The 27984-nt window shown below is 39.2% G+C and overlaps 1 protein-coding gene across 2 annotated transcripts; it reads right to left on the bottom strand.

Annotated features, from left to right (window-relative positions):
• Positions 1-24: 24 nt before the first annotated feature.
• On the bottom strand, positions 25-27984 carry ryk (receptor like tyrosine kinase). 2 transcript variants are annotated; one of them, XM_089001336.1, is made up of 16 exons: positions 27243-27983; positions 20813-20934; positions 20640-20739; positions 19069-19200; positions 18866-18937; positions 17035-17176; positions 16828-16928; positions 13961-14044; positions 11316-11441; positions 9802-9888; positions 9399-9468; positions 8100-8232; positions 6173-6282; positions 5900-6059; positions 3698-3834; positions 25-2329 (listed from the first exon to the last, which is right to left on the bottom strand). In XM_089001336.1, the coding sequence occupies exons 1-16, from the start codon at positions 27475-27477 to the stop codon at positions 2218-2220; spliced, it is 1923 nt and encodes a 640-aa protein (XP_088857462.1). In that variant the 5' UTR covers positions 27478-27983; the 3' UTR covers positions 25-2217. The 2 variants fall into 2 exon arrangements, with proteins under 2 accessions (XP_088857462.1, XP_088857463.1); XM_089001337.1 differs by lacking the exon at positions 13961-14044 and having other exon boundaries at positions 27243-27984.

Here is a 27984-nt window from a genome sequence, read left to right as displayed (position 1 = left end):
TAACCCCCGTTTATCGCGGAGGAGACGTTCGACACCTGCTGAGTGGAGATTATAAAAAAAGGAGGGAGAGAAAGCAGCAATTTTCAAACTTTTGGAGAATTTTGCAGTTTCTACACGCTTGAAACATAAATGAGTGCCTTGAGATTTGAGTGACTCAAACGTATTTTCTCATTAGGTCATCATTTTGCTGACAGGATAATTGAAGCTAATGAGGAAGTGGTATAGAGGGGAAGCATGTGTTAATGAATAGAGCTTAAACTGGAGTTGGACAGAGAGAAAGCAAAGTTACATTTGACAGAATTTAAGCTCCATATCAATCTCAGATTATTAGTCAAAAGCTATTTTTGTAAATGGTTCAAAATTATAATGTAAAAGGAGTCAAATAAGAGGAAGTTATGTCGTCAACGACAGTAGGATGATGCATCCAAGATAACCGGAAGCCATCTTGGGAGTCAACGGAAAGTTTAACTCCTTTATTTGTGGTGTTGAACATTGCAAAATTCCAGTGAAAATATTTGGCGTGGCTCACAATTCTCTGGTGTTCTTAAAAAAGGACTCACGAATGTGACTTATTGATCATGCTTGGAAAAAAAATGACGGTCAACTGGAAACTAAAATGGCTTCTCGGGCAATGGATTTGTAAGACTTTTTTATGGGTCGATGCGGAGGTTCGAGGTGGTAGATTTATTTTATGGATCTTTAAAGGACAACCGACATGTACGGACAAGTTGTGTTCATAATTTGTAAAATGGCTTCAAATGACTTCTACTGAGTATATTTTAATAAGATTCCACCGCATATAGCTATATTTTACGTTTTAAGACTCACGCTGAATATTCAGGAAGTCTTGTTTTTAAGACCGACCGAAAAAAGACACATTGTAGCAGTCCTTCCATCATGTCTATGTATTTTGCTGTACTTGTTCGGTCTGAAAACCTTGAGTTGCACCCAAAAGCCGCCAGAAGAGGGCGTCCAAGCTACATATAAGGAATTTATCAGCCTGTGGAAACGGAGGTGGCAACAGGAGGTCGCCATTTTGTGCCTCTTTTCTGGGACGCTACACTGCAGTCCAGATGCCTCAAAATGACACGGAATAAATTCTTTAATTGATCGCAAACATGTATGCTTTCCTCTTCAGAATTATTTGAATCATATTCATAACCGGATGTGTAACAAGAAAGCATATTCTCCGAATCTGAAGCCATTGTTTTGATTCTCCAGCAATGCAAGACGTATTGGCGTGACGTCACGAACTGGGGGCGGGACTTTCTGAAAATGCCCAATTCTCAGCTCAATTATTTGCAGATTTTGGACACTAAGTCATTTTTATTGGTGGTTTTCATTTGACTAAAAATATCAGCCTGCGTGTTTTGGGTATTTTTGATGCTATAAAACGTTTTTCTGATGTCAGTTAGGAAACAAAAAAATCGGTGTCGGTTGTCCTTTAAGTATGGGACACATCTCCCCAATGCGATGGAAAATCTGAAGACAAAAAAAAAAAAAGTGGGGATTATACATTAAAGAAAAAAACATTTAATCGTGAATGAATGACTGAATTCAAGCACCAACTTTCGACATGCAGCGACAGAACCCCCCCGCCCCAAAACAAACAAATAAAAGCATGTTGACAATGTCAACAAATTTGTGAAAATCAACAACTCCTATGACGGATATTGCAAATTTACAAACTTGCACGAGTCTGTTCCCCTCATTATTGCCAAAGAATGCCAGCTTTTAGATTTCAATGTTTTTTTCCCCTTGACACTGTGATGATCTTCTACACAGGTGACGCCTCTGAAACTCCATCCGACGCTTGCCAGGCTGAATTTGTCTCCCAATTCCCAAGCATGGAAAAAACCCGACCAAGTGAAAGTGACCGATGCTTAACGACGGCATCGGAAGAAAAAAAGCGGTGCTCAAGTTTGTCGCCGTCGTACCGCGCCATAATGGCGTTATAGTATATATACGCAAGTGAACGCCAAAGTGCCTTTAAAACACGGCACGTGAATGTCGGTTGGGAGGGAAAAAAATTCCAGTCGGGAAAGTTCTCATGTGGAAAAAGATCCTAAGGAAAAATATTTGCTGTAAAAAGTTATAGATATATATATATTTTTTAAAAAAGTCCTGTACAAACAAAAAAAAATAAAAAATAGAAAAAAAGTCACCAGCCTCCATTTGTTTTTCGTTGATACGGCACGAGTAGGCTTCAAAAGGCTTTCACACGTAAGCACCCAAGGCGGCGTGAAATTCTGTAAGGCACTGGACCAGCTGCTGGAATTTGGGTCTCTCTTCAGGGTCCAGAGCCCAGCAGCATGCCATGACGGCGAACCTGCAACGCAAAGGGGAAAAGGATGGTAGACCTCAGGGAGGAAGAGGGGTGCAATATGTAACAGGAAGTGGTGCCGCTGACGTTCTATTTTGCTGCCTGAGTAGTTGAACACCTTTTGTACCTTTTGACAGGAAATCTCTGCACGCCTCACCCATTTTTATTTCAAGCAAAAAAAAAAAAAAGAAAAACACTGTCGGAAAGGTCACCATAATAATGAGTAAAAAAAACCAAACTAAAGACAAAAAAAATTAAATACAGTATTTTCCAGTGTATAAGGCACATTGGGAGTATAAGGCGCACCCCCAACAAATGGTGTATTTTCAAACTTTTTCCATATGTATGTATAAGGCGCACCGGACTATAAGAAAGTTTTCCAAATATAATATATAAATGTATACAAGTTTTCCAAATATAAGGCACGCCCACATTATAAGGTGCTACAGCAGACTTCTTCTTCTACAGGGGCGAAACGGAGTCAATGGCTGCTGACAGTAGTTGCGAGACCTGTTGTGGCTCAGTAATTTTGATTGGTGCTTATAAATAAAATGTATAATAATAAAAATAATAATAATAATTATTATTATTACTTCACATATAAGGCACACCTGCGTATAAAATGAAGGGTTTTGGGTGCGCCTTATACACCGGAAAATGCGGTAAATAAAAAAAAAACAACAACACCAGGGATTTTTTTGTCTAAAATAAAAAAAAAAAAAACAAATAAACAAACAACTAAGTAAATGAATACATACATAATAAATGGAAGGTGCTTATAAATAAAATGTATTATTATTATTATTATTTATTATTATTATTATTATTATTATTATTACTTCACATATAAGGCGCATCTGTGTATAAGGTGCAGGGTCATCTTTTCAAGAAAATGAAGGCTTTTGGGTATCTTATACACCGGAAAATACGGTAAAAAACAAAACAAAACAAAACAAAACAAAAAAAAAAAACCTTGGCATTTTTGCCTAAAATAAATAAAAAAGACAATAAATAAACAAACAACTAAATATCTAAATGAATAAATAAATATATAAATAATTATTACTAATAGCTAACTATTAGCTAGAGCGTGTGCGCGTGTGGCTGCCGCTGCTCACCCGCTGCAAAATTTATCCTGTGACTGTAAAGTGACCTTGAGAGTTTTGATTTTGATGAATTATTATGATAAAAAAATAAAGATTTAAATAAATAAATGAAAAATTAAATCATAAAAAATACACTGGGAAAATATTTGCTGCTACTCGAAGTTTGAGGGAAATATGAGAACTAAGGCTAAAAAACATTTTTACATTTTAAATAAATTATCAGGAAAAAAAAAGGTTAACTCTAAATGTGCGTATTCTTGATACGTACAGTTCATCGGGACAGTTGATTGGCTGCGCTATCCTGTAACCGTCCTTCAGGTAGGCCGACATCTCAAAGGGATCAATGTCCACGTACGGCGTTTGGCCCAGAGTCATCAGCTCCCACAGCGTCACGCCGAAAGCCCACTGTGGAAGAAGATTGATCTTTGAAATCATTTATGAACATCCAGGGTCACTTGCTTTAAAGGACAACTGACGCGTCCGGACAATTTGTGTCCATAATTTGTAAAATCACTTCAAATGACTTCTACTGAGCGTATTTTACAAAGATTCCACCGTATGTAGCTATATTTTACGTTTTAAGACTTGCGCTGAATATTCAGGAAGTCTTGTTTTCGAGTTGGTGAGGATGCCTGACGTGACGTCACGCATGGAACGCCCCTGACCGAGAAAGCGACACGCAATGCATTTTGGGTACTTTGTTTGGTCTGAAAACATCGTGTTGATCCGTGTTGATGGCGAAATTAGAAGGAAAACACATAAATAATGCAATGGTGAATCGTTGTGTGTTGCACCAAGACTACTATTTGATACTAGTTGACACAAATTCCCAGCAGACAAATCAGCCCATTTGTAACGGAGCTTGTGCGCCATCTTGTGCATTTTCGGGGAGCTACATTGGAGTCCAGATGCCTAAAAATGATACGGAAGGACTTCTTTAATCAAGTGCAAACATGTATGCTTTCCTCTTCAGAACTATTTGATTCATATTCATGAGTAACAAGAAAGCATCTTCTCCGAATCTGAAGCCATTGTTTTCATTCTAGAACAAGGCAAGACGTCCTGGCGTGACGTCACGAACAAGGGGGCGGGACCTTCTGAAACTTGCCATTTCCGGGGTCATTTTGAAGTAGTTTTGGGACACTTTAACTCATTTTTATTGGTATTTTGCATTTGACTAAAAATATCAGCCTGCGTGTTTTGGGTATTTTAGATGCTTTAAAACGTTTTTCTGATGTCAGTTAGGAAACATAAAAATGGTGTCGTTGTCCTTTAAATAAACCGGAGATGTGTAATATACCTAAAAAAAACAACTGAAAAGAAAGATTCAAACCAAAACCAGAAAAAAACACATGTTTATATATGATATTTGATTTGAATTTGATTTTTCACATTTTTTTTTTTTACTGTTTTTAGTTGCTGTTACGAAACCGTGAAAATGCGCGAGCGAGGACACGCTGGCGTGATTCACCCTCCCCCTTTGCGTACTACATTTCGACGTGCGAGTAAAATCACCTTTTGTTCAAAGTCAACGATGACTATCCGGATGCTCTTTGCATCCTATTGGCCCATTTGAAGACGTCAGTGAAGACTTAGAGCCAGTGATTACGTCTTCAGGGGAGGAAGTTAAGACCATGTTGTCCCAATGTGGTATCATTAACAACCAAATGCGTGCTGTTGTTTGATTAAATGCGTCACATGGTGCGTGTCATCTTGAACGGCTTCCCGACTAGACTCCTCCCTGAAACTTAGCTGTTGGTGAAATATCAGATTTGTTTCTTTTTTTGCCATGAGTCACATTGTAGTTACGCTTTCCTTTCAAGGGCCGTTATGAATTTGGGGAATCCATTAGAATGTTTCATCTCCTCCGCATATAACATCAAGCACGCACAACAAATTAATAAATAACTAGCTTTCAAATCTGAAGAATAAAAATAATGACTGTTATTGTTGTCTACATACGACAAGTTGAAATTTTGCTACGGACATTAGCAAGCATCATGGAATGTCACAAGTTTGATTTGCTTTTGCGGACCGAATAAAATGATGTGGCGGGGCCAGATCTGGCCCCCGGGCCTTGACTTTGACACCTGTGCTCTATAGTGACTCTTGAAAATACCCAAAGTAAATAAATGGGGACTCCCAGTCGGCGACACTGTAAATTAGCACTTTTCCTTTCAGAACAATTCTGGTCAGCAGACCTGAGATGCTGGGAAGGTGTGTAGGAGTGGATGAGGGGTTTAAGAAAGGCCATTTAAAGATTTGAATACAAATAATAAGAGCTTGAAAATAACTCTAAAATGTATAAGGAGTAAGGGAAGGAATGCCAGAGTAGGAGTTACTGTATATGCTCCCTCTTACAAGTACCAGTTAAGAGGCAAGGAGCAGTATTCTGGACCAGCTGTAGACGCTTCATGGAGGATTGGCTGACTCCAAAATAAAGTGCGTAAGAGTAATCCATTGGTCTTACCACATCGCTAGGACTGGAGAATTCGTTGTCGAGCAAGCTCTCCAAAGCCATCCAACGCACAGGCCGGTTTTCATTGTCCCCAAGGCAATGGTAGTCCATAGGAAACAGATCGCGGGCCAGGGCGTTGTCTGTGATCTTCACCTGCATGTTGTCATCGATGCTGCCGGTCGGGAGCGAGAACAAGAAAATCCGAGTTGAGGAGAAACCGTTTCAAAACCGTTTCCCGGGAGGTTATTTTTACATTTTTTTAGGCGGCCATCGACGGTCACTTACACGCAGTTCCTGGCGGCCAGGTCTTTGTGGATGACCTCGCGGCGGGCTAAATAGCTCATTCCGCACGCGATCTGGATGGCCATGTAGACTAGGTCTTGTTGGGAGATGGCCTGGCAGGAAGTGCAGGGGAGGAAACATATGGTATTAATAATGGATGGAATTAACTCATTCACTGCCTGACGATGTGCAAAAATGTCCTGTGCCAGGGTTTTTGTCATTTTCTCTCAAATTGCAGGACCCACGGAATATTGAGTTTTAGGACGACATAAACAATTATGCAGCGTAACAAACCTTGTAATCTCTTGTTTCATCAGAAAAAAAGAGTGTTAATTCCTTAGTTACATGGGTCTGTAGTTATCTGAGCTTAAAATGGGAGCGGCTGTACGAAATTCAAATACTGGTTCCTCGTGGGAGGGGAAAAACATTGCCAGAGGTCTTACCGAAGCTTTAAACACAAGAAAAAAACAAAACCCAAAAACATTTGGGAATGGCGCTCCACATCGTGCGTATCAATTCCCGAATAAATTCGGGAATGGCAGTGAATGAGTTAATGCACTGGTGACCTACCCAGCTAGCCACAATACCTAGCTACCAAATGACATACCCTACCAACTTAGCTATCTACTTCGCTCCTTAATTACAGTAAAGTCTCGTTATATCGATATTCAAGGGAGTCCGAAAAAATATCGATATAACCGGGACTATCGATATATCCGACCCTGTTTGCATGTAATTTTCTCCGTGCGTGCATAGAAATAGTATCGATATAACCGGGACTATCGATATATCCGATATCGATATAACGAGACTTTACTGTACTTAGATACCTAGCATACATTGTGACCAAATTAGCTAGCTAGCTAGCTACCAACTTGCCCCCCCCCCCCCCTGCAAGAAAAAACAAAACCCGAACAAATCCGGGAATGGCGCTCCACATCATACTTTTCAATACCCAAATAAATTCGGGAATAGCAGTGAATAATTTACAACAAGGAGTGGAAAATATTCAATGCAAGTGAACTATGTTGGAGTGCTCTGAGGCGAGTCACTTATATTTCCTTACATTGAAAATGTGGCATCAATGGAAAAACATTCATTGTATCCCAAATGTTTTGCCTGGAATGAAAAAAATGGTGGGCTGATTTCGAAGTGAAAAGAGCAAGATGTTTTGGCGTTGTTGTAGGCGACAGTGGTGGTGGGGGGGATGGGCGGGTGATGGGAACAAAGCCAGGAGCAAACTTTGAAAGGTTGTCCAGCAAAATTTATGCTTAATCCTTCTGTGTACTCAACTTTTTTTTGTGTGTAATAAATGTCACGACAACATCCCGTGTGACAGCGGTTGCAACTGCGGTATGTTAAATCATTGACATATTTACCCCCCCACCCCAAAAAAAAAAAAAACAACAACAACTTTGCAAGTTGATTCAACAATCACGCTCGACTTGACGTGATAAAATAAGAGAATTTCAATCCACCTTTCACGGCATCACAGGTGTCAATCTAAGCGAAAGGATGTTCGCCAAGGGAATTTTGGCGCTTACAGCTGCTTTGACTGTAACGACGTTTGGCACCCGATCGGGCTGCGTGAAGACAATCGGCCTTTTATTTGCGTTTAAACAGAACGCCATTTCATCCATTAGCTCCGTCGAGCGAGTTTTTTTACATTTTTTTCGCAAGTCGGAGCATGCCGATTTTATCAAAACTCCTTTTGCAGCCTTAGAGACAAACTCTCATTTTGACGAGCGTGCGTTTTGGCACTGGCCGGGAGAAGTTACGTCGCTATCGCAATCGGCGCTGCGGCTGTCAATCAGGCGGCGGTGCCGTTGGAGCATTTTTGTGTACTCTTTTACCTTTTTTTTGCTAGTGCCAATTATATTTTTAAAAAAGGAGGTAAATTCAGGCTTCAAGCGAGGAGCCCCTTGCTCACCTGCGGGTTGTTAGCTTCGGCGAGCTTGCACTGGCGCAGGAACAGCTTTAGGTTACCCCAGGCCATGAAGGGCAGCAGCACCATTGGCTTCTCGCCATCCTCCGTGCACACGTGGCTGATGGGTAGTAAATTTCTGGAAGCAGGAAAGCGGGGGGGTGGATTGGCATAAATACACATCAACCGGCCACTTTATTACGTACGGAAGTTGCGTCGTCATGGGATCTCTTTCAAAACATTGTTAAATGGGATCGAAAGGGAAGAGGAAACTGAAGAGGAAACGTGTGACGGAAAGGCTAAAATGTGTCCAGTTCAGCTTAAGTGTGTTTGACTGTTTGAAGCGTTTACAGCGATGGAAAGTGATCCCGGATTTCCCCGTATCGACTTGAAACAATGTCAAGGTCTCTGAGTACTTGTTTTGACACCTTTTTAAAGCAAGAAATGAACTAACCAACTAAAGTGAGATCTCAACTTACAAACACCTTATCTTACAAACTTTTTGTCTTACAAACGTCAATTTTATGAAAATTAAACCTTATAATAAGCACTATTTTCATAATACACACCCACCATGGCTGGCGGAGTGATCTTCGGCGGAACAGCACCAGAGGTCAAGTTACCAACAGTCCTTATGGAAGGTGACTCTCCTTCCAGTAGCCATCAACGACCATCAAAAATGTAAATAAAACTTTATTTTACAACAGTTTATTTCTTTAATTACAGTCCTTATGTAACGCGCCTCACTTTCCAAACAGCAATTCCCTTTGACCTCCAACGCCATTCCATCAAGCCATAAATGACCATCACAAATGTAAATAAAGTGACTTTATTATACAATGCAGTGTATTTCTTTCATTACAATACAATAGCACATTTATTACACATAGAATAAGGTATGTTGTGTGTAGTTTTAAGGCTTACTTAGTTGAAAAGTATATTTTATGGCAACCTGGGAACGGATTATTCCCATTTTAATGGTTTCCTATGGGATTTTTTTTTTGAGATACACATTTTTCGCCTTACACACTCTGTCTGGGAACCAATTAAGTTTGTAAGTTGAGGTCTCACTGTAACTAACTAATCAACAAACTAATCAACCAACCATCTAATTAACTACCTAAACAATCTCACCAATTAATTACCTAACTACATAACTCAGCAAGAAAGGAACTGACTACAAACTAACCAACCAACTAACTGACTGACTAACCAACTAACTAACTACCAACCAACTAACTTACTAACTAGACTGATGCTTGTCGGTGCCTGAAAGTTTCACACAAGCAAGCAAAATACGCTCACCTGTGATGAAGTCCGCGAAGCTTGCAACTTTCAGTCAACATCATGGTCACCTGGACCTCCGACGCGTTATCTGTAAACACAGTAGAACTTGACACAATGCCCAATATCACATTTGTTTTAAGAAGACTGGCATTTTTTTGGGGGGGACGCTCATATTTAGCAAAATACTTCGAAACTCTTCAAACAGCGCCACACAGTGCTAGCAAGAAGCTAAAACAATTATATGTACACCCATGTTTATATTCAGGGGATACTACAGCATAAATTCATCCGTCATTCTGAAATCTACATCTCAATCGCTTTTGAGACATTTTATTTTTTTAATAAATGTAAAATCAGTGCTTTGTCATAAAATAGTTTGAAAAAAAAAAACCAATTGACTAGCATTAGCGAGTGTGGATACCTTTTACAGTCTTCACAAAGACTGGCCTTTCCTTGGCGGGGTCCTTTTCATCCAGTAGCACACCGTGGAAGATGCGGCCAAAAGTGCCTGTTCAAAAAAAAATAAAATAAAATAACACAAAAAATAAAATACAATAAAATTTAATTAAAAAAACAAACAAATAAATCACTAGATTTTATTGGACCTTCGTAGACGTTTAAATGACGCAGCGTGCACGCTAAACGCCGGGTCAGGCAATGCAATTAAAACACTTTGTCGCATCGGGCAGAACAAGACAGATTGCGTCTGCGCCCCAAAGACATTTGGATACTTAGAATGGCGGTAGGAAAAGCCAAGTGAGTGCATTCATCATCGCCGTTCTCTAAACTGTCAAAGGAACGCTCGAGGCGGGAATTCGGAGGTGAGCAACAGAGCGTGGACGTAAAGTTTAGAAAAACATTGGAGCCCCGAGGACATATGGGGCCTAACAACAAGGTTAGTGTGTTTAAAGCGCCTCCCTTCCCACCTGGAGCGTGTGCGCAGGGCCTGTTCGGACCCGTTCGCGAGTCCGCAAGGCTTCATTTTTCACCGCAATGTTCGCAGCATTTTTTTTTCCTTTTGTACGCCGTCATACAGTATATTAACTGTGAAAAAATCATCCAGATTATTTAGCTTGAGTTCAATACAATTTTGGGGGGGCTGGGTTTTAAAGGTTTTCATTTTTAAGGAAGATTTAAACAACTTTAATGGACAAACAAGGGGACAATATATGTAAAAAATGTAAAAAAAAAAAAAAAAAAAAACAAACAAACCTGTTGATTGTAAAATTTTAGGATGACTGTCTGATGACTGTATTATACAGTACAGTTTATTTCTTTAAATATATTACCATAGCACATTTATTATACATAAAATAAGGTATATTTTGTGCAGTTTTAAGGTTTAGAAAATTAGAAAGTAGAAAATTATGTTTTATGGGGACATGGGAACGTATTATTCTCATTTTAATGGTTTCCCACAGGAAATTAATTTTTGGGACACCCACTTTTCGCCTTACACACTCTGTCTGGGAACCAATTAAGTTCGTAAGCCAAAGTATCACTGTATATGGAAAAGGCTTTAAAATATGTCATATGTTGAAAGTGCTCCTTATAATCCGGAAAATACGGTAACACTAAAATTGAGTAAAACCAAATCACTCTCACAAAATGGCCGCTTAACGCAAACCATAACAATGCACATGGAAATCAAGATTCAAATTTAGCAATTTCCACCTTAAGAATGACAAGTCAACCTCTGCGCTAACCTTGGCGCCGAGACGTTGCGAGTTCATCCGGGATGACTCGAACCGGGCGATTTATAAACACCGCTTTATCAAAGATCAGTAAGGTTGAAAATATTTACGTTCCAATTGCGCCAGTGCGCTGTGTCAGCATTTGGGAATCAGTCACGACATAGAGATAGTATACGGCGCCTATTATAAGATAAATACTTTAAATCCAGTGAGTATCAATCAAAAAAAAAAGAAAAGCTACCTTCGTGCAAGACATCCCGCAGCGTGACCCTTTCCCGCGAAATGGCGATATCTTTGACTTTGGCCTTGGCCTCCAAGAGGGTCACGCTCCTCAGGTCATTTTTCTCGATGCGGAGAGATGGGAAGCCTGCGAGCAAGCGAGTGAGCAAGGGAGGGAGAAAGAAGATCCAAATGTAAATACAAGAAAAACCAGGATTTGGTGAAGTAGCATCTGCTTTGGATCACTTTGACAGCATATATTTCTTTTTATCCTCTGGCCATTTGAGTGCACCCCACACATCCTTTTTTTTTGTTGCTATGTTCACGCCAATGGAATGAGATTTTCTGTAAATCGCAACTTTAGCTCTTTCAATCTCCCCAAAACATCAAATTGGAAGCATCTAATAACACACCCGTGTTAAGTAACATGGATTCCTGATTTTGTACAAGGCGGTATGGTGTTATTATGATCCTCTAAATTTGCAGCGCTTTGCCGCCATCTTGTGTCACCTATGTTAAAATAACACCCCCTTTAGGGTAGTGTGAAAAATGTGTTGCTTTTGCTAACACACGACTGGGGTGTCCATTGACCCACTTCCCCAACTGTCTCAAATAGCTGTGGAATGTAAAAATGGTGTTGATTACCGTATATACGGTGTATAAGGCGCACCGGAATATAAGGCGCAACCCCAATGAATGTGGTATTTTCAAACGTTTTCCATATGTAAGGTGCACCGACCGGACTATAAGGCGCACACTCAATGTACGAAAAACGTTTGCCAAATAGGGCATATAAATATATAAAATTTTCAAAGTATAAGGCGCACCACATTATAATCGACTTATCAGGGTAAATCGAGTCGGCGGTCCTGATTGTAGTATCGAGACTGTTGTGGCTCATTACTTCATATTTAAGGCGCATGGTCATCGTTTGAAGACAATATATATACATATACACATATATATATATATATATATATATATATATATATATATATATATATATATATATATATATATATATATATATATATATATATAGTCTCATGATATCGATATTCTCGGGAGTCGGAAAAAATATCGATATAACCGGACTATCGATATATCCAATCCTGCGGCATGTCGAAATTTTCTCCATGCGTTCATAGAATATCGATATCATGAACTTTAAGCAGTACTATCGATATAACCGATTTACGATATAACGAGATATATTACTGCGTATGTGTGTGTGTGTGTGTGTGTATATATACAGTAAAGTCTCGTGATATCGATATTCAAGGGAGTCCGAAAAAATATCGATATAACCGGGACTATCGATATATCCGACCCTGTTTGCATGTAATTTTCTCCGTGCGTGCATAGAAATAGTATCGATATATCCGATATCGATATAACCGATATACGTATATATACAGACTATATATATATATATATATATATATATATATATATATATATATATATATATATATATATATATAAATACCCCAAAAAACATAGTTTCAGGTGTATAAGGCACACCGGATTACAAGGCGCACCCCCAATGAATGGTGTATTGTCAAAGTTGTATTATTTGTACGGAACACAAAATTTTATAAAATTTGTACAACTTTGACGTCGGGCGTACAACTTTCAAAACATCTCGGCCCGGGTGGCTGACAACTTCAAGAAAAAAAATCTTTATTTTTCAAATTAAACGTTTGTTTTATTCAATAAAGCAAAAGCTACAAGCAAACCTCTACAAGCCACGTGGACTTCTCTTTCTAAGCGCCTTTCAAAACTTTCAAGTACACTTTACAGTCACGGTATAGTCCGAAGCACGAAACAGGCTTCTGATGGGCTGCCGTGTCGAGTATGTAAATTGCCAAACGAACGTTTGGCAATTTGCATACCCGTGCTTCGGACTATACCGTGACTGAAAAGTGTACTTGAGAGTTTAGAAAGCCGCTTAGAAAGAAGAGTCCACGTGGCTTTTAGCAGACAACGCAACGCAAACATTGCATTGTGCACCATGACGACAAACGACAACTGGAGCAAAATCTTCAGCAAGGGATATTTACCATAAATTAAGCAAGGGAGCATTTGTGGTAGGTACATCCTTCATTTAAAAAAATCCTTTATACTTCACAACACTGTTTGTTTTTTGTTTTTTTTTAGATTAGTCGTCTTATTGTGTTTCAAGTTGGGAAAAATGAAGCAGGCAAATTTATGGCCGGGCTTGTCTTTTCAGAATTGTCTGTCCTAGTGTCCGCTAACTTATTGTCATGAGTTTCAGACACTGCTTATAAAGTGGAAAATATGGTAAATTTTGTTGTATAATATAACAGGCACACAATAAAAAATACTGCCAAAAATGTGTACAAAAAGCCAAAAGGTGGCAAAAAATTATCATAAAAATACAAAAAAAAAACCTAAATCTGCCAATTCATCAATTGCACAAAATTTTATTCTGCCAATATCGGGAATTGGATTCTCGTTAAAATCTGTGTGTACATTTTGAGTTATGTGATGTGAAAGTGAAATGCACTGTGGTGGCATGGGGGGATGGGCAAAAGGTGACGGACGGACGGCCTTGTGCATCAAATGGCGCCCGCTATTGGGAAACGGACGCAAAATGGCGGCGTGTGACAACAAGACGGAGACGAGTCTTTTTTTCTCACTTACTTTTGGATTCGTGAGGGGGTGCACCCGCGTTTTGGAAGGAGGAGGTGGCGAGCTGGAGAATGGGTGCGGAACCAGGGTGGTTGTCTGACAAGAGGAGAGGGAGGCAAAGATGGAAGGCGAGGATTCAATGGCGTGCTCACAGTGACAGAAATGGTCACAAGCAGCTTCATTAGGAACAGCCGCACCATCAATAACTAATACATTATCAAATTCATTGATTAATATTTGACAATAATTTTGTGAAGTTAGGCCCGGCAGCCATTTTCAACAAATTTTATGGTGGGGAATGATCAACCGATCCCTATTTCTTTCTAACGTGTTGTTTTTTTTGAGCTCCGGGTCAAAATTCTCAGCTTTTGGCAAAATCAACAGAATTTCTTTTCAACTTTCTGCGGTTCTCCATGAAAATAGACTGACTTTTCAAGACATTTCACAATATCTTTAATTATTTTCGAGGCGCCGATAAAACGCTGGTCACACCTATGGCAATGTTTTTCCCTTCCACGAAGGGATAGCATTTGCCATTTGTCCATGTTACAGCTTCAGCTGTTGTATTATTATTATTATTATTATTTAACATTTCATGAATAAGCGCCTTTCAAAACTCTCAAGGTCACTTTACAGTCTCAGGATAAGCTTTTCTGTGGGTGAGTAGCGGCAGCCACACGCGCCAGCGTTCACTCAACCCAAAAGTAACTTAAATAGATAGAAAGCTAGCTAGCTAATAGATACAGTAGTAATAATAATAATACATTTCATTTATAAGTACCTTTCAAAACTCTCAAGGTCACTTTACAGTCACAGGATAGAGGCACTAATAGATAGCTACCTACCCAGCTAGATAGCTAGATGATAGCTAGCGAGCCAGCTAGACAGCTAATAGCTAGCTAATAGATAGCACTAGATAAATAGCATTAAAGCACTATATAAATCAATGTATGTATTGTATTTTGTACAGCCGCCCCAATTTCAAGCTCAAATAACTCCAGAACCATGTAATTTAGGAATTAACTATTTATTTATGATGGAAGAAGAGAGTCTAAGGTTTAAATACCATAAATACCATCTAGTTAATCTAGTAAACAATATTTTGGTAGGGTAATCTGATTTTAACTCATGATTGAATGGAATTCTAGGAATATTAGAATTTTGATCATTTTGAGACAATTTAAGTGAGCAGATTTAATGACTTCATCAAATTGGAAAAAAAAAATCTCATGACACTGTGCGGGGATACCCAATGAAGAGGCCAGTAAGTGTTCCATGAGTGTCTGTTACAAGCCCAGTGACTCACAAAAAGTCAAGCGTGATGGGGGTGGGTGGGAAAGTGAACACAGGGTTGAAAACAGTGTGTAGCGTAAGAAGCATTGCATCCACAAGAGGGCGATGATGACTCGGAAGACTTGTCCCTGCATATGTCATCATCACGCGTTCGGAAATATCCTAATAGTGTTAAAGCCCGAAAGATACATGTCCATCTTTCGTTAGCTTGTCTTGCCCTTTGTAAAAAATCTTGACCGTGCAGTCGCGCTGTATATGTCAAAATCATTCATATTTAGAATAATAATAATACATTTCATTTATAAGCGCCTTTCAAAACTTTCAAGGTCACTTTACAGTCACAGGATAAGTTTCCGTGGGCGTTCACGCAACCCGCAATAACTCAAATACAGTGATACCTCGGTTTACAAACTCCTTGGCTTACGAAGTTTTCGGTTTACGAACGTTAAATTTATGAAAAATTTACCTTGGCATACGAACTTTTCCCATCAATCAGGCTCCACAAGCGACCCGCACAAGCCATATGTACACTTGATGCAAAAAGCTATCAACCCAGCTAAACGGAAACACAATTGATGAGGAACTAGGTAAAATTATCGCAGAGAAAGCACTTACAAGGGATCATTCCTCAAGATTGTGAAACAAGAAGGTTCCTCATCAAGTGTTTAATGCTGACGAAACCGACCACTCCATTCCATCAAGCCATCAACGACCATCACAAAGGTAAATAAAACGACCTTATTATACAGTACAGTTTATTTCTTTAATTATAATACCATAGCACATTTATTATACATAAAATAAGGTATATGTTGTGTAGTTTTAAAGGCTTGGAAAATTAGAAAGTAGAAAATTATGTTTTATGGGGACCTGGGAACGGATTATTGTCATTTTAATGGTTTCCTATGGGAAATATTTTTTTGGGATACACACTTTTCGCCTTACACACTCTGTCTGGGAACCAATTAAGTTCCCAGGCCAAGGTATCACTGTAGATAGAAAGCTAGCTAGCTAGCTAATAGATAGCCAGCTAGACATCTCACTAGTTAGACAGCTAATAGATAGCTAGCTAGATAGCCAGCTAGCAGAAAATAGATAGCAAATAGATAACCAGCTTGATAGCGAGCCAGGTCGCCAGCGAGCTATACAGCTATTAGATAGATAGCTAGATAGCCAGCAAATAGCAAGCCAGGTAGCCAGCTAGATAGCTAGTTAGATACACTTATATCGGTCGTTAGCAAAATAGCTCAACCTTTGCTAGATCCTATTAGTTGACTTAAAAACCAAAAGCCAACTAAAATATAGTAAAGATTGAATGCAATTAAGTGGTGACGGTGGCGCGGAAATGTTGACAAATCTCGTGACAGTGCTTCAGCGACGTCCAGCATTCCCGCTCGCTAATCAAATTTGGACAAGAAAATGGTGGAATGCCAACACAGTGTGTCATTATTTGGACAATTCTCATTCGCGGATAAATTGACTTGACATTATGTGACATGATGTCATTCTGAAAAAATGTCGATTGTTACAATTTTCCGGGGTGCGGTGATTCTCTGTGGTGGAGAGAATGACAAACAAAGTCTTACTGGACACGGGCGCGGCGTTGTTGGGCGTGTCGGCCCGCAGGTATTGCGTGGTCTGCGTGGAAGGCTGAGAAAGTCCCTGTGAGCTTCCGCTGTCGCTCACACTGCAGACAAGAAGGGGGGATAAAACCCACCCGATAATAATCAATGACATTGACGGGCAAAAAAATACATGAATAAATAAATAAAAACAGGACCTAAGGGACTAACCTGTCCTCCATCTCTACTCGCTTCATGCTGTGGAGGTGCAAGATGGCCAGGATGATGGCCACCAGGAAGATGACAATGCAGCACACGCTCACGCTGATGTAGAACACTTGAGTGGAGGTGGTGGGCGCAGTCATGCCGTCTACTGATGGAAGCAAAAGGAAATAAAAAGGTGTTACTGAAGAGTACCGGTAGAATACAGTAAAGTCTCGTTATATCGATATTCAAGGGAGTCCGAAAAAATATCGATATAACCGGGACTATCGATATATCCGACCCTGTTTGCATGTAATTTTCTCCGTGCGTGCATAGAAATAGTATCGATATAACCGGGACTATCGATATATCCGATATCGATATAACGAGACTTTACTGTAGTTTCTACATAATCGTGTAATTCATTATTAACTGTCTTTTATTAACTGGTCATCGATGAGAAGGTTTCTTCAGCCGTCATCTGTACTTCTTTGAAGGTGTCGGACGTTTCGCTTCTTATCCGAAAAGCTTTGTCAGCAAACTAATGAACTAAAATCATTTTTTTCAAGAATATGGCCATATTTTTCAAGTGTAAAGTTTGTGGAGTCGTATGCAAAGTCAAAAAAGAACAGTTTTTTTTACATTTCTAATTTAGTAATGTTACAAGTCTGTGTAAGCTCTTTATTTGGGACGTGGAGCACCATTCCTGAATTGTTCGGGTTTTGTTTTTCCTGGGGGGGAGGGGGTGCGGATCAAGTTCTGGTCAGACCCCTGGCAATGTTTTTCCCTCCCACGAGGGGGCAGCATTTACCTTTTGTATAGTCGCCCCCAAGCTAAAGAGTTAGGTAGGATGGCAAATCGATAGCTAGCTAGCTACTTAGCTAATTTGGTTACTATGCATGCTAGGTATCTAAGTAATTATGGAGCTTGGTAGATAGCTAAGTTGGTAGGCTATGTCATTTAGTAGCTAGGTATTGTGGCTAGCTGGGTAGGTCACCAGTCCATTAACTCATTCACTGCCATTCCAGAATCTATTTGGGAATTGAAAAGCGTGACACGGAGCACCATTCCCGAATTTGTTTGGGTTTTGTTTTTTCTTGCATTTTAAAGCTTCGGTCAGACCTCTAGCAATGTTTTTACCTTGCACGAGGGGCAGCAATTACATTTTGTACAGCCGCCCCACTTTCAATGCAAATTAAACTCTATGTTTTCTGATATTGATGAAAGTCTAAGGTTTCTAACGCTGCATTGAATGTTTATGTAGTCATAAAACTCAATATTCTGTCCGTACTGCAATTCGAGTGAAAATGACAAAAACCTTGGCACTGTAGTGGACACATATTTGCACATTGTCTGGTAGTGAATGAGTTAAAAGCTTTCAAATGGCTCAGGTTGTTCAGGCCTGCTGGAGTACAAGTAAGGTGCCCAATGAGTGGCACCGTTAGTGGAACTAATGGCCGTGTCCTCACAAAGGAAGACAAATATTATGTAAGATGGGTATACAACAATTCGTAGTCCCCGTCACCCCCTTGAAAAAAGCATATTAGACCACCCTATGAACATCCTCGGTCTTTCCGTGTGGCAACCCAGACGATGGGTTATTAACTCATTCACTGCCAGACCCACGTGCAAAAATGTGTCCACTCCAGTGCCAGGATTTTTGTCATTGTCACTCAAGCTACAGGATCTACAGGATATTGAGTTTTAGGACCATATGAACATTCAATTCAGCATCAGAAACCTTACATTATCTTCTTTCAGCTGAAAAAGAGTTAATTCCTAAGTGATATGGGTGTGGAGTTATCTGAGCTTGAAATGGGGGCGACTGTACAAAATATAATATAGAAGCGATACTCACGATCGGGCTGCTGAAGCGTGTGGAGGGTGTGGTTGGTGAAAGGAAACGGAATCTTTGGGTCGGACTCTACTCCTGTCCCAGAAAAAAAGGGGGGAAAAAAATGACAGAGGCCAAGGTTAGAGTTCATGGGGTAAACCATTTTTAAGGGTATTCATGCAAATTGAAGGATTGTAAAAAAAATAAGGATTTCCTCTTCCTCTTACCTTTGGAGCACATTTTCCTCCTCTTGAAATTGAGCACTGTGTAGTTGTTGCCGTGCAGGGTGACGTTGAGTTGTACTGTCACGACAGCTTCGCCCTCCACTTTGCCCGAACAGAAGAGGTCCACTCGAAAAACTGTTGGTTGCACGACCAATAAATAAATAAATAAATAAATAAATAAATAAAACAAAATGAAATGAAATAAAATAAACACAACACTATTTCGTCAAAGCAGTCATCTAAAAATGGTAATAGGCACACTTAAAGCGCTTTATCGAAACCATCAGGGTGCCAAAAGCACTTTACAAAGCCTTACATTCACCCATTCCCACACACGGCTGTTGCCATGCGAGGTACAAAGAGTTAATTCCTAAGAGATATGGGTGTGGAGTTATCTGAGCTTGAAATGGGGGCGACTGTACAAAATATAATATAGAAGCGATATAGAAGCGACACTCACTGCCATTCCCGAATTTATTCGCAAATTGAACGGTGAGACGTGGAGTGCCATTCCCAAATTTGTTCGTTTTTTTTTTTTTTTTTTGCAGGGGTTGCCGATAAAGGCCTGGTCAGACCTCTAGCAATGTTTTTTTCCTCTTCCACGAGGGGGCAGAATTAGCCTTTTGTATAGCGCTTTGTTCCCGCTCCACGTGTTATTAAAGAGCTATATCAATCAATATGCATGTATTGCATTGAATTTTGGACAGCCACCCCCATTTCGAGCTCAGATAACTCCAGACCCATATAACTTAGGAATTAACTCTTTTTTTCTGATGAAAAAAAAAAACAGGTTATGGTTTCTGACGCTGAATTGAACGGTTCATAATAATAATAATAATAATAATAATAATAATAATAATAATAATAATAATAATAGATTCACAACCTAAAACTCAATATTCTATGGGTCCCACAATCTCAGTGAAAATGACAAAAACACCAGCACTGGAGTGGACACATTTTTGCACAGCGTCTGGCAGTGAATGAGTTAAATTAAAATAAATAACTAATTAAACAAATAAATAATCAATAAATAAAATACACAAATAAGTAAATAGATAAATGGAAAAAAAACATCAATAAATAAAAATGAATGAGTTAAGACACTTGGACAGCGTACAATCCAAATTCTCTGCTCGTGGGCTCCCTTTAGTGGTACATGAAGGAATTTAACGAAATAAACAAATACCGCTAAAAGTATCAACCGGGCTTAATTACAGTAAAGTCTCGTTATATCGATATTCAAGGGAGTCCGAAAAAATATCGATATAACCGGGACTATCGATATATCCGACCCTGTTTGCATGTAATTTTCTCCGTGCGTGCATAGAAATAGTATCGATATAACCGGGACTATCGATATATCCGATATCGATATAACGAGACTTTACTGTATTTTTGGAACCCAGGAAAGTAGATTTGATCTATATGACACATGAGAATATATATTTTTTTAGGCTTCTTTCTTCGCAAATATTGATTTATATATGTACAAATGATCATAGAATTTATACGTGGTGGTTGAATGAAACAATACAAAAAAAGGAACAAGATGGCAGGTCATATCTACGAACCGGAGGGAATGCGAGGAAGTTCCCCCTGGCTGGAAATGTTACTCTGTGGTGCGTTCATGGCTGCAGGATTCTCCACGTGGAAACCTAAACGGTAGTCCGCCTAGATATGAAAAAAAAAAGGTACTCTGTGTTAAAATGGATTCCGATGTTTTGTGGCGGCGTTTTGGTGTTACCTTGGATTTGGAGTGCCAGGTGAAATGAAGGCTGTTCGTCTCGCTGGGCACGGGCATTGTGAACGACATGGCGTTGTGGTTCACCACGTCGTCACGGACGTAATAAAGCTCCGCATCCAGACCTGGATGGGGAGAAAACATTGAGACATCAGAACTTGATTAGGAAATGTCCCCATTGTGGGACGAATGAAGCTTTTCTGATTCTGAATTAGGAAAATGGCGCTGACACAAGTGGCAGCCTCGGTCACGCGTTCCATAGAATTGTTTCTGTTTTTGTAATTTTTATGTTTTTTTTTGTGACCATACGCGGCTTAGTCTTGTTTCTATTTATAACTGTATTTTATTTATTGTATTCTATTTGTGATTGTATTTTATTTATGAAAGTACCTATGCTTGTCTGTGACTGTCAAGTGTCCCTGAGAGCTTTGAAAGGTAGCTAGCTAGATACATAAACAAATAAATAAAATTCATAAATAAATAAACAAACAAACAAAGAAATAAAATACAGTAAAGTCTCGTTATATCGGATATATCGATAGTCCCGGTTATATCGATACTATTTCTATGCACGCACGGAGAAAATTACATGCAAACAGGGTCGGATATATCGATAGTCCCGGTTATATCGATATTTTTTCGGACTCCCTTGAATATCGATATAACGAGACTTTACTGTACAGTCTATATATTTATTTATTGATCTATGTACAGTAAAGTCTCGTTATATCCATATTCTCGGCAGTCGGAAAAAATATCGATATAACCGGACTATCGATATATCCGATTCTGCGGCATGTAAATTTTCTCCTTGCCTTCATAGAAATAGTATCGTAATAAGCAGTACTATCGATATAACCCATATCGATATAACGAGACTTTACTGTACAGTAAAGTTTCGGATATATCGATAGTCCGGTTATATCTATATTTTTTCCGACTGCCGAGAATATCGATATAACGAGACTTTACTGTACATAGATCAATAAATAAATATATAGATAGATAGGTAGCTAGGGTAGGTAGCTGGCTAGGTAGCCAGGACATAAATTGGCCTGGTTTTATTTCCGAATCAGAAAAAGATTTTGTCCGAATTGGGAAATCGACAATTTCGAGCGACAACCTTTGCCATAAAACCGACGACAGTAACCTCAGCGAAATGAAAGCGATGGGCCCGAGCACATCTGCTAGCACTTGAAACCTCTCAGTGCCCAAAGTGAACCATGTTCAAAACGTTCAAGTGCAGCGCCGACGAGCTCTGAAATGAGTGCAAGTTTAGAAAGTGGGCGGGGTTAAAGAAGGCTTCACATCAGTCAATGTCATACAGAGACACACACACACACACACACACTCTGACAAAAGAGTGTGAAGCCTCACCGTGTTTATTTTGACAACGGGTCATGAGAGGTGGGGAAGGGGTGATTGAGGGGAGGGGGGGGGGGGTGTTTTAAACCTCTCCGTCCTGACTCAGAAGATGTCGTTTAAAAGCAAAAAATGTGCGCAGCGGCCTCGGGCGGCGACCACTTTCTCACATTGAATCAATTAAAACCACCTCGGGCCTTCGCTGCTGCCAATCCGGGCAGCAGATGGGCGACATCTTGAAAAAAAAAAGGGGGGGGGGGGGGGGGATCTACAAAGCCCCCGTGTGGGCGACGGGAGTGGGGGTGTTAACAGTCAAGCCTACAGGGCGGATTGCCCCACCTCCCCCTCAATTTATGAGCAGGGGGGATTAAAGGACGGGGTATGCATTGCTCTTATTGTAATCGTTCGGATTGAAGATTGAGTAAAAGCACCTTTGTTGTGTTACTTGCGGTGACGAAATGGTGGGGGAGGGGGGCGGGGCATCGGATGACATCACTTGAGGGGGACAGCGTCGCTCACTCGCGCGATGGTTCTTTTATTTCGTTGTTTACTTATTTATCTACTTAGTTGTCTACTTATTAGTGTACTTATTTAGGTACTAGCTACTTATTTACTTACCTTTTTACATACTAATTTACATACTTATTTATTTACTAACTTGTTTATTTACTTACTTATGTATTTATTTACTATCTTCTGTACATATTTATAAATTTATTTATTTACATACTTATTTACTCACTTATGTACATATTTACTCACTTATTTATTTACATACTTATTTACTTATTTATTTACTAACTTGTTTATTAACTTATTTATTTACATACTTATTTACTTATGTATTTACTCACTTATTTACATACTTATTTACTTATTTATTTACATACATACTTATTTACTTATTTATTTACTAACTTGTTTATTTACTTACTTATGTATTTATTTACTATCTTCTGTACATATTTATAAATTTATTTATTTACATACTTATTTACTCACTTATTTACACACTTATTTATTAACTTATTTATGTACATACTTATTTATTAACTTATTTATTGACATACTTATTTACTTATGTATTTACTCACTTATTTACATACTTATTTACTTATTTATTAACTTATTTATTTACATACATACTTATTTACTTATTTATTTACTAACTTGTTTATTTACTTACTTATTTACTTACGTATTTATTTACTATCTTCTGTACATATTTATAAATTTATTTATTTACATACTTATTTACTCACTTATGTACATATTTACTCACTTATTTACACACTTATTTATTAACTTATTTATTTACATACTTATTTTCATACTTATTTATTAACTTATTTATTTACATACTTATTTACTTATGTATTTACTCACTTATTTACATACTTATTTATTAACTTATTTATTTACATACATACTTATTTACATACTTATTTACTAACTCGTTTATTTACTTACTTATTTACTTACTTATGTATTTATGTACTATTTTCTGTACATATTTACAAATTTATTTATTTACATACTTATTTACTCACTTATGTACTATTTTCTGTACATATTTACAAATTTATTTATTTACATACTTATTTACTTACTTATGTACATATTTACTCACTTATTTATTAACTTATTTATTTACATACTTATTTTCATACTTATTTATTAACTTATTTATTTACATACTTATTTACTTATGTATTTACTCACTTATTTACATACTTATTTACTTATTTATTAACTTATTTTTTCACATACATACTTATTTATTTATTTACTTACTTATTTACATACTTATTTACTTATTTTTTACCAAATTATTTACTTACTTATTTACTTCCAAATTTATTTACTTACTTATTTGCTTACTTATTTACATACTTACTTAGCTATCTATTAGCTAGCTAGTTTTCTATCTAAGTTACTTCCGAGTTGAGTGAACGCTGGCGCGTGTGGCTGCCGCTGTTCACCCACAGAAAAACTTATCCTGCGACTGTAAAGTGACCTTGAGAGTTTTGAAAGGCGCTTAGAAATGAAATGTATTATTATTATTTACTTACTTATTTACTTAAAGTACTTATTTACTGACTGACCGACTTATTTATTTACTCGTTGATTCCTTCACTTAGATCAATCTATCTATTTATTTAAAATAAAACCGGTTGGTGTTTCTGTGAAAAATGGGCGCAATCACAAGGCGTTCAGCACCATTGACAGCTAAGAGTGTAGCCCGCTAACAGTTTGCACTTTGTCGCTGCACTGAGGGTGCATGTTGTTGTCGCTCATGGCGGACGATTTGCAAAACAGCTGGAGCGAAACACACAATGAGTGCTCTAATGGGCCTCCCGTTCGGGAAAAATTAGGCCGTTGCTGCGATAATTGCCTTTCTCTGACTTGAACTCTGTGAGTCTGCCCCACGTGAGGCGGCGGTGCGCTATGATAGCAATTAAAGCGGCGCGACCGAGCATGGAAGCATGGATGGCTTCTAAAGTTGACGGTATTTTAGCCTTCAACCTGAACGACGTTAACACGGGCAGTGACGGGAAAAGTCAACATGAGCCTGTCGTTTGTGGGGGAGGGAGTGGGGTGATTTTCGACCATGTGAGGCTAGCGGCTAACAGAAATGCTAACAGGCTAAGCTTTGGTGTTTTGAATTCCAGCGTGGCAGCATGTTGGTTTTGTTTTGAGTGATCGCTTCCTTTGGGAAGAACACGTCACCTACTCAAGACAGGGCCATTCAAGTGCACTTGACCCACGTTGATGCGCTCATTTATTAGCGTTTTTATAATAAGAGCGGATTGGTGAAATATAATACGTCAACTTTGATAATTTTTGAGTGACGAGTCTTCACTTGTTGATAAATAAACAGCTTTTGTTGTCTACAGAAAAGAGCATGGCGGTATGTTCTTTGCAGTTCGTTCAGTGGAAAGGTCTATACTACTAGTATATACTATATAGCGCGTGATGATAAGAAAGGAGCGTCAGCGCGGAGCGCCGGTGCGTATGTGGAACTGTCGCAGCTTGGAATTGAAGCGGATTTACGTGGGGGCAGGAGATGTGAGCCAATTTCTTTTCGTCAACGGATGCTACAGCTTCCTGTTTGCTTTCAACATTTAGCTTTTAGTAGACGTGCACAGTTCACCACGACGTCCCTGATCCACTGGTGAAAGTGACGCTCTTATTTAATCTACAACTGCTTCATACAACAAAGAGGGTGCAGAAAGTGCTTAGAAGATGGCGCCGCAAAAGTGGCTGCCTTGACAGCAGCTCCTGTATTTTGTTTTTCTACTTCTTCCTTTCCTTTCCCTTTCATAACTTTGCTGCTGTGAAATGTTAATTTCTCCACTGCGAGACTAATAAAGGCGAATCCAATCAAATCTCGCGACGGTCTTTTTTAAAATAAATAATAATAATACATTTCATTTATAAGCGCCTTTCAAAACTCTCAGTCACAGGATATTTTTTCTGCGGGTGAGCAGCGGCAGCCACACGCGCCAGCGTTCACTCAACCCGGAAGTAACAAAGTAAAAAAAAATAAATAAATAACAAATAATATAACAACACAAAGACAGAGATTCATTCATTCTTCAGCACTTTCTATACCGTCTTTGTGACATGAAGCAGTTCTAGATGAAAGAGAGGATCAAAGCATCCTTTTCAGCAGTGGATCAGGGACGTCATAGCTGAATGTGCACGTCTACTAGAAGCTAAATGTTGAAAGCAAACACGCAGCTGTAACATCCATTGACGAAAAGAGATGTTCTCACATCTCCTATCCCACATAAATCCGCTTCAATTCCAAGCCGCGACAGTTCCACATACGCATCGGCGCTCTGCGCTGACAAAAGGTACTGCAACTTTTTTTCACCCCCGTCGAAGCCATGAAATAAATTGAATAAAATAAAATGTTTCAATACTCATTTTGTGTGGCACTCCTGATACCATCGACACATAAAGAGGTCGGTAGCATGTTAGCATGAGATGCTAACCTCGTCTGTATTTTGTCATTGGAACGCAGGGGGAAAACTTTGAAGAGCACTGACAAAAATAGTAACTTTTAAGCGCCGCAAAGTGCGGTTTTCTTTCTTTCATTTCAAAAGAACCATACATCAGACCGTACGCTTTGATTCAATGGGGGTGCCCTCAGGGTGTTGGGGGTGAATGCTGCAATTTCAGGCCGTAATCAGCACCTCAATGACGCTTGTTTGGAGGGGGGTGTGGGGGGGTTGTTTGCTCGGCAAATAAACAAACATTGGACAGTAGAGGGGGGCAGCTGCTCCTTCAAATCAAACAGGACCCCCCCCCTGCAAAAAAAATGGTTTAGTCTCTAAAAAGAGGGAGAAATCGTGCTTTATTTCTTCTCTGTGTGTGTTATGCTGAAAATAAACGTGACTTTTTCTTTTTGAAAAAAAAAAAAAAAAAAACAATAAAATTAATCGCAAAACCTTTTTAGCTTAATTAAATGGCGCTATTATTAAATGGAGAAACAAAAAGACCATTTAAAAATAAATATAGAAATAAGACATTTTACCTAACCCAATAACATATTATACTATTACTACAACTACAAATAATAATAATAATATAATAATAATCTTCTTCTTTTCCTTTTGGCTTTTTAATAATAATAATAATAATAATACATTTCATTTATAAGCGCTTTTCAAAACTTTCAAGGACACTTTACAGTCACGTAATTTTTTTTGTGTGCGGGTGAGCAGCGGCAACAAAAATAAGTATGTATACTGAAATAATGATAACCTATTCTCTCATTTATTCAAGAGTGAAATGAAGGCTTTTTTTTTAACTGAACGCAAAACCTCTGTGTGCTCCCCCCTGACCGACTCAGCACGATAGGGGACAGGGCTTTCAGCTGCTCTGTCCCCAAACTCTGGAACTCACTTCCTCCCAAAATTCGATTGTCAAATAGTTTGTGCTGTTGTCTTTCGACGTGTGAGATAAAACCAAGCAAATGTAATGGCTAGCAATGACTTTCCACGCTCTCGAAATTAAGTGGATGACAGCAAAAAAAAAAAACAAAATAAAAAGTTTTCCATACCCAGTAATCTGTTGAGCTCGTCCACACTCATATAAATGTTGACACTGCGGTTGTTGCCACCGTTGTCGAGCCCCGAACCCGAAGCCCCAAGGCCAAGGGCCTCTTCCAGCAGCAACAACAACAAAAACAGCCCGACGAAGAAGCTCTCCATCGTCCGCCACGGCACCGCCGAGAGTAGCCATCGCCGACCCCCGGACGGGCAGCTGGAGCCGCGCAGCGGCAGCCACTCCAACATGGCAGCGGTCGTCTGGCTAGCAAGTTGTCGTCCGCCTTTCCGAGTCTCCTTCTCATCCGTAGGTGAACTTCTCGATCCCGAGGGGCGACATTCCTCGTCACTCTTGGCCGCCTCTTTTAGTCCCTCACGGCGGGCCTGTTTTTGTCCTCGATTCGCTTGTCCAGGCGGGCTAATTTAGCCGAATGGGCTAATTTGGCTAACTTTTCAGTGCGGCTTCGGGATCCAATATGGGGGGGTTTGCGACTTTCCTACCCACCACACATAACAGTTAATGGTTAAAACAAGAACATTTATCCTACACGGTTGGGAAAAGTGATAGAAAGTGTTTGGGCTAAGATATCTAGCTTTCCTCTTTCATAGTCGTCCAGTCCCGATTTTTCTCCAGCGCCACTCGCTCAGTTTTTCACTGGGGAGCGCGCACAGAGGCGCGGGGCCGCGCACCACAATTCCTGGCCAAATGCCGCCTTTAAGTGCGGTCGTAAATAAAAATACTATACAATACTTACG

The sequence above is a fragment of the Hippocampus bargibanti genome, linkage group LG07, assembly GCF_051943395.1.
Source record: "Hippocampus bargibanti isolate YZ-2025 linkage group LG07, ASM5194339v1, whole genome shotgun sequence".
Classification (NCBI taxonomy): Eukaryota; Metazoa; Chordata; class Actinopteri; order Syngnathiformes; family Syngnathidae; genus Hippocampus; species Hippocampus bargibanti.
This window is presented reverse-complemented; position numbering and strand designations above follow the sequence as displayed.